At 48.9% G+C, this 14,170-nt stretch overlaps 2 protein-coding genes across 2 annotated transcripts; both read left to right on the plus strand.

The window, feature by feature from the left end:
* Positions 1–1,229: 1,229 nt before the first annotated feature.
* Positions 1,230–4,027, plus strand: LOC125553145 (ammonium transporter 2 member 1). The gene is made up of 3 exons (XM_048716928.2): positions 1,230–1,937; positions 2,805–3,090; positions 3,298–4,027. Exons 1-3 carry the CDS (start codon positions 1,326–1,328, stop codon positions 3,846–3,848), a joined length of 1,449 nt encoding a protein of 482 aa, XP_048572885.2. The 5' UTR covers positions 1,230–1,325; the 3' UTR covers positions 3,849–4,027.
* A 2,874-nt stretch (positions 4,028–6,901) lies between these two features.
* LOC125521338 (histone H4) lies at positions 6,902–7,457 on the plus strand. Its single transcript, XM_048686399.2, has one exon. The coding sequence runs from the start codon at positions 6,989–6,991 to the stop codon at positions 7,298–7,300; it is 312 nt and encodes a 103-aa protein (XP_048542356.1). The 5' UTR covers positions 6,902–6,988; the 3' UTR covers positions 7,301–7,457.
* The last annotated feature ends 6,713 nt before the right edge of the window (positions 7,458–14,170 follow it).

Here is a 14,170-nt window from a genome sequence, read left to right on the forward strand (position 1 = left end):
CTCCAACGCAAAGACCTAAACGAACACAGATTTTGTCTTCTTTTTATTCGTTTGGGTCATTTGTCCGTTTAGTGAACATAGGATGGACAAGGGCGGACTGTGGATGTATCCAACGCACAGCCCTCGAGCAGACAGAATTGACCGTTATGGACAGAGTTGAGTGCAGCAGCCAATGCCTGGGAGTCAGCAGCGAAGCTCATCGACGGCACCCCCACCCCGGCGAACCCCAGGTTGGAGCGGAACTCGTCGAAATCAGCCTTCTTATCAGCGAAGCTCAAACCGAAAACCCTCTCTAAGGTGGAGCCTAGTTGCAGTTGTCATTCAAAGAATAAATGGGAATCCAAATCCACTTTTAGGGATATAGATGAAGTCTCGCCGGCTGTGGCTGCCTTTTCCCGGCGTCGAGGAGTTGCAGCGTGGCCTGTTTGCTCCGGCCTTGCTTGGGCTTGTTGTGCTCGTTGCCGAAGCATCTCGAGAATGACCTGAGGGGCTTGTGGAGGAAGTTGGTGAGGACGACGTGGAGGTGGAGGAGGCAGTCAGGCCGGCGTTGCTGCTGCTTGGATTCGATTCGGGGAGGTCGAGGTGGTCGAGCATGGCGGTAGGCGAGCTCCTGCTTGATGCCCTGGAGGCGTCCATGGCGACGGCGTGGCGAGAGGATGCTGAGGACGACGGAGGCCGGCGGAACGCGAAGACCGGTGAGGGGCGGCGGATCCGCGCGGGACCGGATGGATCTGGACAGCCGGTGCCGAATCCGGGCAACGACGGACGGGGTTGGTGCGGCGGCGCAGGAGCTCGGGACGAGCGGGCGGCGGCGCGAGAGCTGGGACGAGCGGGGACGGCGCTATGCTCCGATCGGAGGCTGAATCGCTAGTGCGGGTTGCTGATGTGTGGGACCAGGCCGGACACGAGAGGACACGAGCAAGCGGCGAGAGTGTCCACTTTTGTCCGCGAGAACCCATTTATGGCTCAAATTTGGGTTTAGTTTAGGTCCGAATGGACAACAAACGAACAACCGACGGACGCTTTTCTGTGTGGATGACCCAAACGGAGAACATGGATCTCTTCGTTGGAGTTGCTCTAAAAAATATTTTAAAAAATCGCTGGACTGTGAATGACGTGTGGGGTCGGGGGCCACGTGCAATTGACCAGCAATTGACACGTCGGACAGATATTCTTGATCTGATTGAACGTTTTCAACTGGATGATCGATCCTATTAAACGCGAGCGCGCGGGCTGCCTCGCTGGTTGCCAAGCAGCGGGCCACCAGACTCGCGTCTCCTCTCCCCCGGCACCGGCACCGCACAAAGCGCGCGCGGTCGAGAGAGATGGCGTACGCGGCGGGCTCGCCGGCGGTGCCGGACTGGCTGAACAAGGGCGACAACGCGTGGCAGCTGACGGCGGCGACGATGGTGGGCATCCAGTCCATGCCGGGCCTGGTCGTCCTCTACGGCAGCATCGTGAAGAAGAAGTGGGCCGTCAACTCGGCCTTCATGGCGCTCTACGCCTACGCCTCCTCGCTGCTGGTGTGGGTGCTGGTGGGGTTCCGCATGGCGTTCGGCGAGCGGCTGCTGCCCTTCTGGGGCAAGGCCGGCGTGGCGCTGTCGCAGGACTACCTCGTCGGCCGCGCCAAGCTGTCGGCGACGGAGCGCGGGAGCACGCCGCTGGTGGAGCCCTTCTACCCGGAGGCGACGCTGGTGCTGTTCCAGTTCGAGTTCGCGGCCATCACGCTCATCCTGCTGGCGGGCTCCGTGCTGGGCCGCATGAACATCAAGGCCTGGATGGCCTTCACGCCGCTCTGGCTCATGCTCTCCTACACCGTCGGCGCCTTCAGCCTCTGGGGCGGCGGCTTCCTCTACCACTGGGGCGTCATCGACTACTCCGGCGGCTACGTCATCCACCTCTCCTCCGGCATCGCCGGCTTCACCGCCGCCTACTGGGTACGTGCGCAGCTTCCTTCCTTACCTCCCCTCCATGTCAGTTCGGCGGCCGGTGCTCCGGCGGCGTCTCGATCGGGTTCGGCTAACGTGTTAGGTGGTAGCAGCCAGTCGTTGCTAGCCAAGTAGTTTGACCCAGCACAGCGATGTGGACTCCTCGTTGGGATGCCATTGCCGTTGCCATGCCACCGCGGGAATACACATGACAGCACAGAGTAAAAGTACAGCTACAGTTCTACCGATGCCTGGACCGGAAATTTTCTGGGGTAGATACATGTTCTTCAAAGTAACGTTGGAAGATTTCTAAAAATAAGCCGTGTCGGAAGAAATTAGCGCGAGTCGTTGTAGACTTTCTTTGCTTTCTTTGGGCGGTCACATGATACGAGCACAAGTATTTCGGTGATAGCTGCAGGCACCCGGAAAAGGGGTCCAAGAAAACCGCTTTGCCTCATGGAACGTGTGAACCGGTTGGACCGCGTCGTTGGCTTCGGCTGGCCTCTGCCCGTGGGCGCTCGCGCGGCGTCGTTGATGGCAACTTGAACTAGTACTGGACGGAACGCCCAATTTTTTAATCTCTGGCGGGTCACGGTTACACCGGCTGCAAATATCCAGCGTCGCTGTCTCTCGCGTTATCCAACTTGTTGGTGTGGCACCCGCGTTGTGTACTTGTGTTCATCGACTATTGTGCAAATTCACAATTGGTTCTTCTTCCTTCACGAAGAACTCACAATTAAGTCGCTCCTGAAAAACTACGGAGTATGGTGAACTAGCTAAGTTTGTTTCTGGATTTTTTTAGTAAGATTCGGTCGAACAATCCCGTTATGTCAAACTGTGAGTCGATTTCATTTCGCACCATGTTGTGGCTGGCAGGTGGGACCGAGGCTGAAGAGCGACCGGGAGCGGTTCTCCCCGAACAACATCCTGCTCATGATCGCCGGCGGCGGGCTGCTGTGGATGGGGTGGGCCGGGTTCAACGGCGGCGCGCCCTACGCCGCCAACATCACGGCGTCCATCGCCGTGCTCAACACCAACGTCAGCGCGGCGACGAGCCTCCTCACCTGGACCTGCCTCGACGTCATCTTCTTCGGCAAGCCGTCCGTCATCGGCGCCGTCCAGGGCATGATGACCGGCCTCGTCTGCATCACCCCCGGCGCAGGTACCAAACATCTCATTGCACGCAGCACGTACGGATCACAGGAGTAGGCGGAGTTTTCGTCGCTCAATCAATGTGTTGTCGTGGAGTACTACTAGCACAAAAAAGTCAAATAGACAGCTCGTAGAGTACGCTAACAAGTCCACACCAACGTAACAACAGTAGTTCATTGTGTTTTGACCTGAAATTTCTTCATTAATCTACGTACAGGGCTGGTGCAGACGTGGGCGGCCGTGGTGATGGGCATCTTCGCGGGCAGCGTGCCGTGGTTCACCATGATGATCCTGCACAAGAAGTCGGCGCTGCTGATGAAGGTGGACGACACGCTGGCCGTCTTCCACACGCACGCCGTGGCGGGGCTCCTCGGCGGGGTCCTCACGGGGCTCCTGGCCACGCCGGAGCTGATGATGATGGAGTCGTCGGTGCCGGGGCCCAAGGGCGCCTTCTACGGCGGCGGCATCAAGCAGGTGGGCAAGCAGCTGGCCGGCGCGGCGTTCGTGATCGTGTGGAACCTCGTGGTCACCACGCTCATCCTGCTCGGCATCGGGCTGTTCGTGCCGCTGCGGATGCCCGACGACCAGCTCATGATCGGCGACGACGCCGCGCACGGGGAGGAGGCCTACGCGCTGTGGGGCGACGGCGAGAAGTTCGACGCCACGCGGCACGACGTGTCCAGGGGCGCCGGCGGCGAGAGGGAGATGGGCACCGCGGAGCAGCGGCTCGCCGGCATGGGAGCCAGGGGCGTCACCATCCAGTTGTAGGAGGGTATCCAACGAGGAAGGCTCTGTACTGTTAATTCTTCTCGTAGGACTGTAGGAATAGTTATGCTTTTAACTGCAGAGTGTGAGAGCCTCCTGTGTAGATTGCTGATGTCATGTTGGCTGTTGCGACATAGTAATATTATTTTTCCGAGTAAAGTGTAGGAAATCACCGGTTTGAATGCTGGGTTTGCGGAAAACAATATGTCATGTTTTTGTTGCAGAAAACATCGTGTCTTCTGTAATGGTTTTGCAAAAAACATTGATTGATGGATCAGGCTCTGTTAAGTGGATTTATGACAGGTGGGGCCTGTTTTTTGCCTACCTGGCACTGGCAGCCGTCCCGACAGCCGTTAGATGCGCTGCTCGGGCCATCTATATTTCCTTCCCGCTTGCGCCGCATCCGCATTCCCCCCTCCTTCTCCCTTCCCGCTTCTTCCCGCTCCCACCCCCCCTCGCACTACGCAGATGGGTACCCCGGCGAAACCAGGCGGTGCTGACGGTGGCGGGCCACCCGGCAGTGGCGCCAACGACGCGGATCCCGAGCCATATGAGCTTTGCGGGAGCTTGAACCCTAGCAAGGCGACGGAGAATGTGGAGCTGCAATATTCAGTGGAATACGTGATGGCCAGAGCCTTCGCCGCGACGGTGAAGGTCAATCCAACAAACCACCATATCGCGTCATCCTTCGGCGGCGTATAGTAAGATCCCCCTCCCCTTCTCCATTCCTTCATCTCATCCCTATTGATTCGTTACTAGGGTTAGGATAACAATTGCATATTGTTGGGCCTAGGGTTTGTTATCGCTATGATTTTCTGTGAAATTAGGTGATTAAGTTGAAATTAGGTGATGTTTGTGTGTTATTTAGTTAAAATTAGGTGTTGTCTAACCCTATGGTTGGGTGTGCTATGTCAAATTAGTTGTTGTTAAAATGCTCTCTAATTAACCAACGCATTTTATTCTACCGTGTTTGTGTATGGTTTTTTAATGTGCCAAAGCTTTAATTAACCAAAGTGGGGGTTAGTGTACTATGTTGCTTTGTATTGCACTGTTTTCTAATTAACCCAAAGCTTTGTATTGCTCTGTTTTCTTGTTGTTCTGCTTTTTAGGAAGTGTTCTAATTAAACACTTATACTGCACTGCTATGTTAATTTTATTATTTGCGGTTTGGATGATGAGTTTTGTGAATTGAGGACGCATTTCCATGACAGAGACAATCTCAAGAGAACTATGATGTTGTCATACGATACATCATATTTTACAATCTAGTAGCACTGATAGAGACTGAAGGATATGTTTTGAGGGATTACATGTACTATGTAAAGGATCCAGGCCGAGGGATAGAAGGAACGGAAGAAATATGGGATGATGACAGGTTGGGGGAAAATTTCAACCACAATCATGCAGAAGCAGAAGATCTTGAATGTGACAGTTCTTAGGGCCAGTTTCCCAAAATCTACACATATAAACAACATCGGTACCATCATCTGACGAGGACGGGAAACCTCTGGACTTGTGTCTGGAAGATGATGATGGTGTCGGACAATGGCATATGTGTTTCTCGGTAGTAGGAAGAGCAGAGCAAAGAAGATTAAACCAAGGATATAGTATGATGAGGAGAGATCTCACCCAGATAAACAATTTGTGAAGCATCTTTGCTTCCTTGACGTGTACCTGTGTTTTGATGTGATTTTCAGTGCTGGGGCGTCTGAAACCCAGGCAAGGCATCGGTTCCTGGTTTTTTCAGTCGGACAGCCGGTCTGGTCCATTTTCAAAAACTATGGATGAGAGAATGGAAAATTGGTCATTTGCCCCGCCGCCCTATGTTTTCAATGCCCATATGTCCGACACCTGACACGGCGTCGCAAGAGACTTGGCACAGCAGGGCGCAACCCCTAGCCCGGATGTCTCACTAGCGACTTGGACGTGCAGCACCTAATATGTTTGTGCAAAAAAATTTGACTGGAAAATTTGGTCATAGCTCTAGCGGGCGGACGTCTGGCTTGCTGCCCGGATGTCGGGCGCCTAAAACAGTTTGCTGAAATTTTGGCTATTTCCCTCCTTATGGTCAACACTGGAGCAACCTATAGTTGCTTGTCGGAGTTGATGTTCCCATTTTTATCATCACGAGTGTGTAAGAGTTGAGTTGTTTGTTGCAAGCCTCCGTTGGAGTGAGATAATTGTTTCCCAGAAAGGCCACTACTATTCTTCCCCTCCCGCAACTTCATTTTCCGGGACTCTCGGGCAGCCGGTGAGCTCGCCGGACATGGGGAAGACATGTCCTGGGAAAATAGGCACTGCCGCGGCCGACGATCATTTAGACCGGGTTAAAAACTTTAGCCCGCTATAGTTTAGTTGTGTTGAAAATGTAACAATTTTGGCCTTTAGATAAAAATCATCCGGTTTGCATGGAATTCGTTCGGTTTGTTTCGAATCCTATTGGATGGCCGGCTCTCGCATCATTGTCTGACGTGTCCGCGAACAAATACCATTTTCGTTAGGGTTTTCCATTGGAGTTGCCCTTAGACTTACCAAATAAAATTGGTGGGTATTACGCGTCCCCGTCCGCTCCACCTCACAATTTTCATAATTTTTTATCTTGATCTAAAGATTCACATGAAATAAATTTTTCAATGCCAAATTTTACTTTTCATTTTCTTCAAATTTTCTTTTGTTCCTAGAACTAGGTTGCCTAGTTAAGAAGACTTTGTGGAATTACCTTGCTCAGAAAAACAATGTTTTCTCAAACACACACACACACACACACACACACACACACACACACACAATATTTTGGTAAAATCGACGGGGACCGGACAGACTCCGTGCCGTTCCTAGTTCGCGCCATTGTGTGCACCAACGCGAAAACATCGCGCCCGCCCACAGCCCAAAACTTTGGCGCCGGCGGCCATTCCCGCAATCGGCGCCTCCCGCCAGGTCATCGATCCGCGGCATCCGTCCCCCGGATCGCAATCTCAACCGTGCATTCCATCTGCATCGAACGGCAGCAACGCGCCTCCTCCCACCTCTCGTCCACCTTAAAATCCCCTCCCCACATCGGGCAAATCTCACAACACAATTCACCACCGCTCCTCGACCTCCTCCGTCCGCTCGCAGCTCGAACCAAGGAGAGACCGTCAGCCATGTCCGGCCGCGGCAAGGGAGGCAAGGGGCTCGGCAAGGGCGGCGCCAAGCGCCACCGGAAGGTGCTGCGCGACAACATCCAGGGCATCACCAAGCCGGCGATCCGGCGCCTCGCTCGGAGGGGCGGCGTGAAGCGCATCTCCGGCCTCATCTACGAGGAGACCCGCGGCGTGCTCAAGATCTTCCTCGAGAACGTCATCCGCGACGCCGTCACCTACACGGAGCACGCCCGCCGCAAGACCGTCACCGCCATGGACGTCGTCTACGCGCTCAAGCGCCAGGGCCGCACCCTCTACGGCTTCGGCGGCTAGGCTCTTCCTCGCCACCCCACTGCAGATCCCGAAAGTTTGATGATACCGCGACTTGTGTAGTTCGCTAGTTCCTCTGTAGTTCGCTATTTCCTCTGTATTTCGTACTGAATCGTGGAGCAAAGTTATTCGCAGTTTGTTAGAAATCAAACATGTCTCTGAAATACCTTGTCTCTGACTTTGTTCTGCTGCATTTCTGTTACGTAAAATTGTACTATCTTCTGTGATGCAGAATTGTGTGTGCTTGGGAGTTGGATTGTTTTGCTATTCTTTTACCAGGAGCCCCTGACGGATTGCATTTGCTTGCGGAATAGCTAGTGCATGGCCAAATCAGGAACATCAGTTGCCCCGTTTCTGCTATTTTATCTGATGCATTTGTACCAGGCATCATTTATGATTGTTCTGTGTTGCAACAATGTGTTTAATTAAGGTTGGGATTAGTCTGTATTTCATACATCGATTTCTAGATTGATTTGGTATGCCACTTGCTCTGTGCAAATCATCATGTGTTTCTTGTTAATCAAATGTCACTTTGCTCTATTTCTGCTGTTTTTTTTTGTTACTGCAGTAATACTTCATCTGATGCATCAAACATTTTGGCCGTGGCAGCAACAACTTAATCCTTCAGCTTATATTAACTAGCTTATCAACATAATTCTCCATCTTCATTTTCCTAATATCATATGATGCTCTAGATTAGGGGAGTTTAGTGACAGAATAATTTATCTTAAAACCTGGGAAGATCAGTTCTTACTTGATGCGTTTACTGTATTAGCAGGAATGAAAAACAGTTAGAGCAATGACCCGTGAATCCTAGAATCCTACAGAAGCGAACACCAGCGAGCAATGAAAAATGATAATAGTAGTGATACATTGCATTGGGTCAAGTTTCTTGTAGATTATATTTATTTAACAAGAACAATTCAGATGAAGGAAGAATAATTTGTCCTTGGAAGACATTTTACAGCAATGCAGCAATTTCTTTCTTTCTTGAAGGAGCAAGTTTATCCAAGTTGAGATTGATATCCACAGTGAATTAGTGACTGAAGAAGTCTGTTCCTTGCAGAATAACCAAAGACGATAAAAAATTTCATAGACACATTACACTATCCCAATGCAATCTTCCTTTGATACCTACAGGGTACAGGCTACAGGTGTGGGCACTCTTCCACATGAACAATTTCAGTAACACGTATTATGAAACTAAATACTTGATATCGGATGATGACTCAATACACACTAAAGACAAGATACACACAAGTGCTGAAGTATACAGCAAAAAGACCCTATAATTTTGCAATACAAATACACAAAAGGAAAAAAAATATCACTATGATTTGTGGGCAACAAGATTACTGAAATTTCACAGGTGGAGAAAATGGAAGTATCAAGTTCTTGGTGTTGTATTTACTCGATTCAGAGAACCACAATCCAAGTAGTGCAACCATACTTTTCAAGGTGTACACATCACAGCAGTTCAGAACTTTAGATTGCTGCCATACAGCAAAAGGAATACCAGAGTCTCGGATGAGAACTTTAGATTGCATTTAGTCTTGATTATAGGTTTCGTCGTGCTCATAAGCGGTACCAATTTGACAACGCGAGAAGAAATCCCAAACCAACACTTCAGTATTCTTCTGTATACCTACAGAAGTTTAAATTATGTATGTCCCATGTATTGAATCGTGTCAAAGCAGGTGTGACTGTCAGCAGCCAATGTTACCTGCAGTAACTATAGGGTCCAATTATCTTCTTGAGCTATAGTATTTCTCATAAACCATGATCTCTTGCAAGAAACCGAGGGCCGACAATTAATAACTTCACTTCACTTGCTTGGAGCCGGCACCCTTTCTATGTGATCTGTGAGAGCTCTGATCCCACACCCAATAAAATGTGTCTGGCCAACGTACTTAGTTGAGCAAAAATATAATTTTACGACTCCTTTGATTTTCACAGATAATTTTTTTTAATTTTACAAATAAAATTGTATAAAATAGAATATTTCAAAATATATCAAGAAACCAATTCGTAGATTTAAAAGATAATATTTTCTAATAATTGTTCACCAACACTTAAAACAGATCACATATTTTAAAAATACTCATGATTTTATAAAACATGCTTTGAAAATTTAAAATGTTTTCAAGTTTTAGACATATCCGCAAATTTCTTAATTTTTCAGGAATTCAATAATGATCGTATATTTTAAAAAGTAAGCATTTAAAATATGCTCACAAATTTAAAAAATGCCCATGAAGGTAAAAAACCTCAAGAATTTTAATAAACATTCGGGGACTTTAATAATATTCGTGCAATTTTAAAAACATAACAAAACGAAATAAAAAGGGACTCTCACAAAAACAAAATAGTACACGAAAAATTGCAAATGAAAAGCAAAAACAGGAAACAAAGGAAAAAATCAGAAGAAAGAAAGCACGGAAGAAATAACGCCCCACCCTCATTCGGCCATCCCAAAATTGCAAATGAAAAGCAAAAAAAGGAAACAAAGGAAAAAAATCAGAAGAAAGAAAGCACGGAAAAAATAACGCCCCACCCTCATTCGGCCATCCCAACAGTGTGACGAAGGCGGACTAGCTTACATTGCTCATTGTTCCAAGCACACAAACTCGGCGCAGTAGCTGGAGCGGCCACTTTTGACCGTCGCGGCGCATGACCGAATTTGCCGGTGCATGTGCCTTCCCTTCCTTTTTTTCTGTTATTAAGTATATATGCATTTATTTATTTTAATATTTTAAAAGTTATATAAAAATATTGAGCTTGTTTCTAGAAAAAATGTTCACTCGTTTATTAAGATATGTTCATCATGTATTAAAAAATGTTCAACATGTATTTAAAAAATCATGCACTTAAAATTATTAAATACAGACAAAAATATTTTTTCATATGAATATAAAAAAGTTACAACGTGTATGAAAAAAGTGGGCATCAAACTTATATTTCAAAAAAAGTGTGAATCATGTATTTAAGAAATGTTAAACATGTATAAAAATAATGTTATGTATATACAACTAAATTTACAACGTGTATGAAAAAGTATAGACATCAAATCATATGTTTGAAAAAAGGTCAATCATGCAATTTAAAAATATTAAATTTGTATAAAAATAATGTTTCAGATGTATACAGAAAATATATAATGTGTATGAAAAAAGTAGACATCAAAACAAGTATCTGAAAAGAATGTAACATGTATAAAGTGTTAAATGTGCACGGAAAAATATTTTGATGTATACGAATAATGTACAACGTGTATGAAAAAAGTAGACATCAAATCATATAAATGATTTTTTAAGAATCTATTAAAAATGTATCATGTGTAAAAAATATATTCCTGATGTATACGAAAAATGTGCAATGTGTATGAAAAAAGCAGACACCAAACACATATATTTTAACAAAATGTTAATCATGTATTTGAAAAACGTTAACCATGTATAAAAATAAGGTTTCAAATGTGTACAATTTCTATCACATACTCTCTATGTGAAGAAATACAGGAGAGTTTAGATCTCTATTTTAGTGTTCTAAACGGTTTTTATTTCTTTACAGAGAGAGTATATGATAAAATGTTTAACATATATTTAAAAAAAATTAAACATGTGTAAATAAGTGTTACTTATATATTCGGAGAATGTACATGTGACGCCCCCGATTCAATCGTACACTAATCATACACGCAAACGTGTACGATCAAGATCAAGGCTCACGGGAAGATACCACAACACAACTCTACAAATAAAATAAGTCATACAAGCATCATATTACAAGCCAGGGGCCTCAAGGGCTCGAATACAAGAGCTCGATCATAGACGAGTCAGCGGAAGCAACATAATCTGAGTACAGACATAAGTTAAACAAGTTTGTCTTAAGAAGGCTAGCACAAACTGGGATACAGATCGAAAGAGGCGCAGGCCTCCTGCCTGGGATCCTCCTAAACTACTCCTGGTCGTCGTCAGCGGCCTACACGTAGTAGTAGGCACCTTCCGAGTAGTAGCAGTCGTCATCGATAGTGGCGTCTGGCTCCTGGACTCCAACGTCTGGTCGCAACAATCGAATAGAGGAAGGGGGAAAAGGGGGGAGCAAAGCAACCGTGAGTACTCATCCAAAGTACTCGCAAGCAAGGAGCTACACTAGATATGCATTGGTATGAATGAAAGGGGGTAGTATAAGTGGACAGAACTACAGAATGCCAGAATAAGAAGGGGATAGCTAGTCCTATCGAAGACTATGCTTCTGGTAACCTCCATCTTGCAGCATGTAGAAGAGAGTAGATGGTAAGTTCATCAAGTAACATCGCATAGCATAACCCTACCCGGTGATGCTCCCCTCGTCGCCCTGTGAGAGAGTGATCATCGGTTGTATCTGACACTTGGAAGGTTGTGTTTTATTAAGTATCCGGTTCTAGTTGTCATAAGGTCAAGGTACAACTCTGGGTTATCCTTTTACCGAGGGACACATGTATTCGAATAGATCAACTTCCCTGCAGGTGTGCACCACATTTCCCAACACGCTCGATCCCCTTTGTCCGAACACACTTTTCTGGGTCATGCCCGGCCTCGGAAGATCAACACGTCGCAGCCCCACCTAGGCACAACAAAGAGGTCAGCACGCCGGTCTAAATCCTATGGCGCAGGGGTCTGGGCCCATCGCCCATTGCACACCTGCATGTTGCGTACGCGGCCGATGAGCAGACCTAGCAACCTCCATTACAAAGGAAGTTGTGTTACGCGGTCCAACCCGGTGCGCGCCGCTCAGTCGCTGATGTCACGAGGGCTTCGGCTCATACCACGACGTCGAGTGCCCATAACTATTCCCGCGTAGTTGGTTAGTGCGTATAGGCCAGTGGCCAGACTCAGATCAAATACCAAGATCTCGTTAAGCGTGTTATCTTGAAGTAACCGCGAACGCCGACCAGGGCCAGGCCCACCTCTCTCCTGGGTGGTCTCAACCTGCCCTGTTGCTCCGCCACAAAGATCCACACAGAGAACCGTCGGGAAAATATGTCCTTTCAGCCCCCAATTCGTGAATCAACCACGGGTACTCAACGAGCCAACACGACTTTAGTCACAACATGTATCATGTGCAATATGTATAGTATATACCCGTGATCAACACCCGACGTGATCACGACCCGATAGTATAGCATGGCAGACTGACAAGAATGTAGGGCCACTGATGATAAACTAGCATCCTATACTAAGCATTTAGGATTGCAGGTAAGGTATCAACAACTGTAGCAACAATGACAGGCTATGCATCAAAATAGGATTAACGGAAAGCAGTAACATGCTACACTACTCTAATGAAAGCAGTAGAGAGTGGAATAGGCGATATCTGGTGATCAGGGGGGGCTTGCTGGTTGCTCTGGCAAGAAAGAGGGGTCGTCAACAGCGTAGTCGATCGGGGCACCAGCAGCGGCGTCAGTGTCATAGTCTACCAGAGAGAAGAGGGGGACAAACAATAAATACAATGCAAACAGATGCATAATGATGCATGACATGACAAGTAGCGGTGCTAGGTGTGCCCTAACGCGGTATGAGGTGATACCGGTGAAGGGGGGAAACATTCGGGAAAATATCCTCGGTGTTTCGCGTTTTCAGACAGATGAATCGGAGGGGGAAAGTTGCGTGTTTGCTATGCTAGGGATGTGTGGTGGATGAACGGGCTGCCTATCCGAATTCGTCTCGTCGTTCTGAGCAACTTTCATGTACAAAGTTTTTCCATCCGAGCTACAGTTTATTTTATATTAATTTTAAAAGATTTAGAACATTTTTAGGATTTATTTAATTACTTTAATTCAACATTATCCAAAATAGCGCATGCTGATGTCAGCATGACGTCAGCAGTCAACAGGGGTGTTGACTGGTCAAACTAACATGTGGGCCCCGTTCGTCATTGACTAGACTAACTAATCATGATTACTTAGTTTAATTAATCAAAATTAATTAAATAAATATTTAAATTATTATTCATTTATTTTATTATTTTTTAATTTCCTATTTTTTAAACGTTCTGGGCGTGGGCCTTGTTTGTCATAGGGCCAGTGGGCCTTAGCGGGCGCGGGCGTCGGCCATAGGCGCTGGGCGCTAGCCCGTTTGGGCGCATGCCAAGGCTACCAGGGGGCGCCAGCCACGGCGGGGTGCCGGAGCAGCACAGCAGGGGGGGGGGGAAGCGCGGCGCAAGGCGCGTGCGGCCAAGGCAGCAGGCGCGAGCGGGAGGGGCTGCGGTGGTGCGTGGCGCGGCGGCTGGAGTGGGCGACTGAAGGCGGGCTTCGGGCAGGGGCCGACCGGCGCGTGTGGGACAACGTCGGCGGCCTCCGGCAGTAGCAGAGGCTGCAACGGTAGTGCAGAGCGGCAGCGAGTGGCAGGGACGAGGCAGGGCGTGGGCGTCGGTGCGTGGCGCGCGCGGCCTCGAAGCCAGCAGGGGAGGGGCGCAGGGAGGAGGTGGCGGCAAGCACGCGGCGGTGCGAGTGCGGCCCGAAGTGCGGGCAGCGCGCGACTGCGGGGGGAGGCGGCGGCCTCGGAGCGGCGGCGGGTGCGCGCGGTGGGGGATGCGGGCGGGCGTAGGGTAGCGCCAGCGGGCGCGGGCTGGTGAGCGGGATGGAGGGGGCGGCGGTCGCGAGGTGCGGCCGGGCGCGCGGCGGCATGGCGACGGCTAGTGGTGGCCATGGGGGTCGGGCACGATGTCCATCCAGAGGAGGCGCGACGAGCGCGGGGAGGCCGCGAGCGAGCACGGCCTCGGGTGCGCGGTGACAGGGGAAGAGGGGAGAGGAGGAAGGCGTTCACGGCGGGGTCGTAGGGTAAATGGCAGCGGGGCGCGCGCGGGGGGGGGGGGGGGGGATGACGGGGACGA

Source organism: Triticum urartu, chromosome 1A (genome assembly GCF_056163025.1).
Source record: "Triticum urartu cultivar PI428250 chromosome 1A, HENAU_Tu73, whole genome shotgun sequence".
Classification (NCBI taxonomy): domain Eukaryota; kingdom Viridiplantae; phylum Streptophyta; class Magnoliopsida; order Poales; family Poaceae; genus Triticum; species Triticum urartu.

Coding starts and splice junctions, on each gene's coding strand:
- LOC125521338 (XM_048686399.2), top strand. CDS start 6,989: ATGTCCGGCCGCGGCAAGGGAGGCAAGGGGCTCGGCAAGGGCGGCGCC.
- LOC125553145 (XM_048716928.2), top strand. CDS start 1,326: ATGGCGTACGCGGCGGGCTCGCCGGCGGTGCCGGACTGGCTGAACAAG. Junction 1,938..2,804: donor GCTTCACCGCCGCCTACTGG/GTACGTGCGCAG, acceptor TGTGGCTGGCAG/GTGGGACCGAGGCTGAAGAG. Junction 3,091..3,297: donor CTGCATCACCCCCGGCGCAG/GTACCAAACATC, acceptor ATCTACGTACAG/GGCTGGTGCAGACGTGGGCG.